The sequence below is a fragment of the Phoenix dactylifera genome, chromosome 2 (genome assembly GCF_009389715.1).
Source record: "Phoenix dactylifera cultivar Barhee BC4 chromosome 2, palm_55x_up_171113_PBpolish2nd_filt_p, whole genome shotgun sequence".
NCBI lineage: Eukaryota > Viridiplantae > Streptophyta > Magnoliopsida > Arecales > Arecaceae > Phoenix > Phoenix dactylifera.
The window spans coordinates 2,613,106-2,619,866 of record NC_052393.1 but is presented as its reverse complement, the minus strand read 5'-3'; the positions used below and the strand labels follow the sequence as shown (position 1 = coordinate 2,619,866).

Here is a 6,761-nt window from a genome sequence, read left to right as displayed (position 1 = left end):
CTAGATATTCTGGGAATCTAAAGGCTTATAATTGTCTTGACCTGGAACTCGGCTTGAATTCGCAGTTTTGATGCCATGCCGAGAGTCTCTTGTTAAAAAGTTTCATATTCTGATGGAATTTCTGGGGGATATGGACCATATGGTTTTGGTATGTTACCGTTAGATGTTTTAGAAGGGCTCAAGCCTCTGGTGTGTGTCTACGATTCTAGTTGACATGTTGATGTCCGAAACATGAAAACGAAATATTCAGTCATAGGAATGACATGAGAGCATATGAGGGTGACATATCATTGTGACTTTCCTAGTGAAGAATAACTATGTGACTTCCGTTTCTGTAATTTTTATTTTATTGGTATTGCTTAGAAGGGTTTTCTAGCTGCCTATGCTCAGTATATTTTATTGTTTTCGGCAATAAAACAAAAATGGGGATTGATTTCCATCTTTCTTCCAGTTTATCTGTTGCATGGCTGGTTTTATTCAAGGTCTACTCTGATCTACTTTGTATACATTTCTGGAGTGCAGAATATGCTCATGTAAATTCCAAGAAAATAATCTAATATCTGGAGTTCAAGCAAGATTTAAATTGAGGGCATCTAGTATTTGTTTATTTGTTTCCTTGTTATTTAATTTGGCAGTTTCCAACTAAATACTGGGTGAAGAAATACATGTCTGGGAGTTTTCTGCTCCTGTCTCTGCAGAGGAACGCACGTCTGATATGTGGAATGAACCAAGTCTTAGATGAAGGCATTTGAAGTTTGCTATATCTTAGGTCCTTCGCTTTATTTAAACTGAATATTAATGCAGACAGCTGCATGAATGGGCGCCCGTTGATGTTGTATCCATGCAAATAGAATCAGGTTGCTCTGGTTTTGGTTCTTAACGGCTGGTGGATGGTTAATCAGTTGGAAAACGTAGTTATTTTCCATCTCAGCCTATAGGGTGACGCTTGGACTCGTGAAATTTGGAATTTTACTGGCTTGATTCATCATCCATTAAAGCAAACACGTCGTAGATAAATGCTGTAAACATTGCTGTCAGCAACTCAAGGTAAATGTCTTAAAAGACCTCCATCTTCCCTCAGTATGTTTGCAGGAACAATCGGGGACGTGACGGTTTGGTTTTGTACCAGGTTGTGCTGTAGCAACCTTCATGTATGAAGGCTTGGTTTTAAGTTTTGGCGACTTCATGCTCTCATAAGGCCTTAGGGAGGCTCGTTAATTGCCATCTCTACTATTTAGACTGTTTGGGTGCTGCTGTGTGTGTTTACTCGTTGCCTTTATAAAATGAGTGTGGTAGGACAACAGATTTAAAGGTCATTACCGGAAGCATTGGTGTGCTAGAATGGATCAACGCTTTGTCTAGATGCCTGGGATTAGTGTTTGCAACCCCTAGTGAATGCCTATTTCTCAAGGTCAATGTTGCCTGAAAAGAGATCATTGTTCTGCATAAAACTACAAAAAATTTCACTGGGAAGGATTAAATCCTTTTACAGAAGAGCAAGATCAAATTTCAGATAAAGCAATGGATATGCATAGTGGTTTCATATATCCATTGAAAAACAGGTAGTAAAACTCAACAATTATTTAGATCAGGGGATTCTAGGTTTTGGCTATATAATCATATTTGTTTAAACAGTGCTGCATGTTTTCCTTTTGAAGAGAAGGAAGAAGTGTTGGCGGACGCCGGTGTGGGCCAAGTCAGCAAAGCTCGCCCGCGGCGGAGGCCGGTGTAGGCAAAGTCGCAATCGAACGCCCGAGGGGTGCTTGGGATGGTCGGTTTAAAGACCATGGTTAAGTCTTTACTATCATCTGCGGGTTTTAGTGAGATGGTGGCACCTACGGGCCTAATAGTGGTATCGGAGCTAGCGGCACAGGTTCGATTCCCAGGATAAGCGATAAAAAAAAAAAGTCCCTTGCTGGGGGGGGGGATTGTTGGCGGAGGCCGGTGTGGGCCAAATCCTGGGGAGAATTATTGGCAGAGGCCAGTGTGGGCCAAGTCAGCAGGGCTCGCTTGCTGGGGGGGATTGTTGGCGGAGGCCGGTATGGGCCAAGTCCTGCTGGCTCGCTTGCGGCGGAGGCCCGTATGGACCAAGTCGCAATCGAATGCCGGGGGGTGCTTGGGATGGTCGGTTTAAAGACCATGGTTAAAGCCTTCACTATCACCTGCGGATTTTAGGACAAGCGATTAAAAAAAAAAAAAAAACTCCCTTGCTGGAGGGTGGAATTGTTGGCAGAGGCCGGTGTGGGCCAAGTCAGCGAGGCTCGCCCGCAGCAGAGGCCGGTGTAGGCCAAGTCGTAATCGAACGCCAGGGGGCGCTTGGGATGGTCGATTTAAAGACCATGGTTAAGCCTTCACTATCACCTGCGGATTTAGTGAGATGGTAGCGCCTACGGTCCTAACAAGAAGAAATTGATTTGAGACCATCACTTTAAATAGTGTAATGCATACTCTTAATGGGATGATAAATATGCCCCTGGGATGCTCCATGATCTAATTCGGCATTACAGAATCTTCCTATGTAGCACCTTGCATTTTAAGCTTATGAAAAATGTCATTCGGCCAGTCCTTCTAACAAATAGAGCAAAACGCTGTTATTATATTCTCAAAAGTCTCTGGACAAAAGCTTTTCTTCCACTTGCTACCATAGGACTGGCCTTTCAGATGTCCAGTGTCTCCATAATATAGCCATGTTTCTCATTATTTTCAAGATATTCCTCATCACATTATGCAGCATGTTAGTTTTTGAAGCAGTACATTGTTAGTTTCACACTGAAACCATGCCTTTATGATCAATAAGTTGCAGATGCCAATGCTCCATGATTAATGGATACCCCAGCATCATCTTGTGCTAGACCACCTTCTCCACTTTCTACTCCATCGTCCTCTTTTTCCCACAGGAATCCGGCATATGCTGCAAGAACATGGCTGAAAGGAATAATTGGTTGCAGAAAAAAACATCAGTGTTTGAGAAATCTTTTTTCTTTCTCACAAAAACTTCAGAACATTCATCAAGATGATGAGCCTACTATACATGTATACCTATCATGAGGAGTGGCCTGAACTGCCTGTTCGAAATAACTAGAAGCTCGTTCCTCATCATGGTGCTGCTCCCATACCAATTTAGCATACTGCGACAGGATCTCTCCATCGCTGGGGTCTGCAAGTATAGCACGAGAGTAGTACTCCTCGGCTCTTTGAGGATCACCCTTGGTCTAATACAAGAACATAGAATTGCATCAGATGGGAGGGAATGGATACATATTTGATAACAGAGTACCTTGAAGGCCGGTAAAGAAAATAGAAGCACATTAGATAGGATAAATCCTTCAATTCTATACGACATACTATTTGCTAGAAATAGACTATAAACTAAAAATCAGTAGATCAACTTCTATATCTCAAACAAATATCCTATGATTTAGTAATTTCTTTCGGGGTGAGTACATGGAAGCAATGTACTTTACGGCCTGCACAGGAACATGTAGTTAGGAGTCAAAGACTTCTAATGGCAAGATGATTAGGTATTTGGATACAGCCTCATTTGCCATTAAATTCAGCCTCTGCTAAACAAAATAGTCTTTAGAACTGCATGGACCTCCTCCTCAGAAGTGGTCACATTATGGCTCAATATGGGAGATGATGACTCTGAAAATTCCTATAGGAGAAAGCATATATATACTTCTCCTTTGGGTCATGCTGGCATTATTCATTCTTCCTGCTTACGTTCGGATTCAAGTCTTCAGGATTCATCAGTTATCTAATTGCTGCAATTACGACAAAGCCCGTATCTAGCAACAAGGAAAGAATTGCAGCACATGAGGAAACATATAAACTACTAGATCTGGTTCCATTCTTTCCTCAAAATAAAACAAGTCTAGACCTGGTTCGACTGTACCTTGCTTGCCCCTTTTGTTTCTCCAAGTCTCAAACTGAAACAAAGTTTATACATCCAAGATGAATCAATTAGATTTAAGCCTTATTTTTTAAAAAAGATCCCCCCCCCCCCCCCCTTCTTCTTCATTCAAGATTGTTTACAGTTTTAGAGCTCGCGCTTATTAAGTTGTTGGATGCCACACACACATAAAAGAAAGGCTGATCCCTGGCATATATGTTGTCAGGATCAGAAATGATAATTAAAAATTTCCAGTTGCACATTCTGAAGGATGTTATCAATTTCAAACCATGACTTTTCTCCTAAGAACCCCTTCCAGAGCGATCAGATCTCTTTATATATATATATAACTGCACTAAGTATATGGAAATTCTAACGCTTTATTTCCTCTGTTCCACAGCACAGCATCCGAGATATAAATTGTTAATTAACAATTAACAACAGATAATTAGAACGAGGAAGCTAATGCATCACCCGCTATTGATCACTTCTCGATTCACCGGGGATGTGGGAGCCAGTGATTGGCTAAGAGCAGGTGGGGCCCGACTGACACCTCAAATCTACACTTTATTTTATAGAATCTATCTCAGATTTATTTTATAGAATCTATCTCAGATATGAGATTAAGGTCTAAAGAATGTGAGATGGGTCACCTGGTAGAGAAACTGAGCATAGTTTCTCAGGAACAGAGCACTGCCCGGGTTCTCATCGACCATCATCTTATAATAAGTCTCCATATCGAATTGCTCTCCTCCAGTGCCGGTCAGAACAGCAAACTTGCCACCGCCGCCGCCGCCCCCAGCATTCATGATTCCGGAGCCCAGCCGATCGATCCCGAGACCTCTGGCCAGATACAATGGTGGCACCGCATTGGCACCAACTTTTCCAATTTCCCGAGAATTCTCGTCCAAGCCGACATTTTTATCCTTGCCTGAGAAGCCAAATTCTGCTGTGATGATCTCTCCGATCGTAACCGATCTTGTGAGCCCACCACCGCCCTCTTCTGCTTCATCTTCTTGCGGTTCTTCTTCCTCTTCTTTGGAACTGTCCATGGAGAACGAGGGGATGGTCTCAAGAACTGGGTTGGCTCGGCGGCGGGAGGAAGAGGATTTTATTGGGAGGTGGTGGTGGTGGTGGTAGGAGTCGTCGGGGAGAAGGTATTTGATGTTGCCCTCGGAGTGGGCTCTTCGGAAGCCTAGGGAGGAGGGGTCGCAGTCGGAGGAGCCGGAGAGGGGGGAGAAGCGGCAGCGAAGGGAGGTGTTGGGGTGACGTGCGGTGTCGTAGGGGAAGGAAGAGGAGGAGGAGGAAGAGGAGCTTCTCTCCAAGCTGTGGTGGTGGTGGCGGCTGCCGTTGTTGGAGGGGCTTTCAGAGAAGAAAGGGGAGGAGGAGGAGAGGAGGGATCCCAAGATTGGGGTGGAAGAGCTCCTCAGCAACATCTTCTTCTATTCTAGGTTTCTTGTTTCTTCTTCCTCTTCTCTCTCGTGAGGTCTGGATCTTTATTGGGATCTCGTGGTTCCTCCGTTTCCGTCGAGAGAAGAAATAGGGGAGCCAGTGAGGGGCAGTTAAGGCGTGATATAGAGATTGACAGCTACGTTTCCCGTTCTTTTGCTGATGCACGCCGGTTATTTCTCAACGGACGTATCCTCAGCCAACTTTTTTTTTTTTCAAAAAAAAGTAGGACGTTTATAGGATTTTCTTTTTTTTATATTAATTTCTGGTAGATTAGGGCCGATTTCATTCTCAATACAACTTCTTGTCTATTCTCTACACGTAGGGACTCCATTGGTTCGGACGAATTTTTTTATTAATTTATGTTTTTAGAAGCTAATGTCTAAATATATAATGTTTCAAAAAATTATTTTTGTATATTTTATTGACCATAAAAAATAGCATATTGTAAGTAGTCTATATTTTGTTATACATATATTTTTTTAAAAAAAATATAAAACATCTGTTATATCTTTAATAAACAAAAAATCATACTTTATTTTATTTAAAAATTTAACAATATTTTTGAAAAAAAATATTCTAATTTTTGTAGAAAAGCAACTTTCTCATGTTCTACATATTTTTTGGTAAAATATAAATATTTTATTTTCATGAAAAAACTACTTTTTTATTTTTTAAAAATTTCTAACCAAATATAAAGTATTTTTTTTTTTATTGATCATACTTTTCTTTCTTCTCAGCTCGTACTAATCAACTACACAACTCGCCAGATTTTGGTTCTTTATTTTTTGAAGAAAACATTATTATTTACTGAATTTTTAATTTTAACATTGTGATTTTTAAAGCTGGGCGTCCCGTTGGAAGTAAAGGTTTATTTGCCTTGTTGAAGGCTTAAAGCTCCGAGGAAAGTGGGTTAGTACTAAATTCTCCTAATTGTTTCGAAATGGTATATGAGTGTACGTTCTTTTTGCTGCTTTTTTAATGCGGCACCAGAGCGGCTGTCTACCGTCAGATCCTAATGTTAAGGATCTTGTTCGTTGTATCCAATGAAAAATCAAACACAGCTGTAAAGGGTCACGGTAGAGCGATACCACCCTCTCGCCGGGGGGACTGGCGGAAGGAAAACTTTTCGCCCACGTAAATATCCCTCGCGGTCAGCCCATGCAGGTGGGCCCTACCCCTACGTCAATAAAAATATCTCCGCCAAGCTGCTCATGAGCGATCGGCTGTATCTATTGCGCGAGGGAGGACCCTTTTGCGTGGGGGATGGTGCCTCGGGCGGGGCGATCTGGGCGACGTGAGTAGGGCTAGTGGGGTCCAGTCTTCGTAGACTGCCCTATGAGTAACTCTCTGGTGGGGTAGGATGCACCTGCATTTGTGGAGCCAGGGGCAGGTGACTCAAGTGGTTATGAGGAGGCTG

General features: G+C 42.2%; 1 protein-coding gene across 1 annotated transcript; it reads right to left on the bottom strand.

Moving 5' to 3' along the window:
* Nucleotides 1-2,669: 2,669 nt before the first annotated feature.
* On the bottom strand, nucleotides 2,670-5,420 carry LOC103715452. The gene is made up of 3 exons (XM_008803070.4): nucleotides 4,546-5,420; nucleotides 3,040-3,212; nucleotides 2,670-2,925 (listed from the first exon to the last, which is right to left on the bottom strand). The coding sequence occupies exons 1-3, from the start codon at nucleotides 5,326-5,328 to the stop codon at nucleotides 2,790-2,792; spliced, it is 1,092 nt and encodes a 363-aa protein (XP_008801292.4). The 5' UTR covers nucleotides 5,329-5,420; the 3' UTR covers nucleotides 2,670-2,789.
* Between the last annotated feature and the right edge of the window lie 1,341 nt (nucleotides 5,421-6,761).

Excerpts from the sequence above, each read along its gene's own strand:
- LOC103715452 (XM_008803070.4), bottom strand. The coding sequence starts at position 5,328 with ATGTTGCTGAGGAGCTCTTCCACCCCAATCTTGGGATCCCTCCTCTCC. Across the intron at positions 3,213-4,545 it reads ATGCTCAGTTTCTCTACCAG|ACCAAGGGTGATCCTCAAAG; the intron begins GTGACCCATCTC and ends TTCTTGTATTAG. Across the intron at positions 2,926-3,039 it reads CAGGCCACTCCTCATGATAG|CCATGTTCTTGCAGCATATG; the intron begins GTATACATGTAT and ends TATTCCTTTCAG.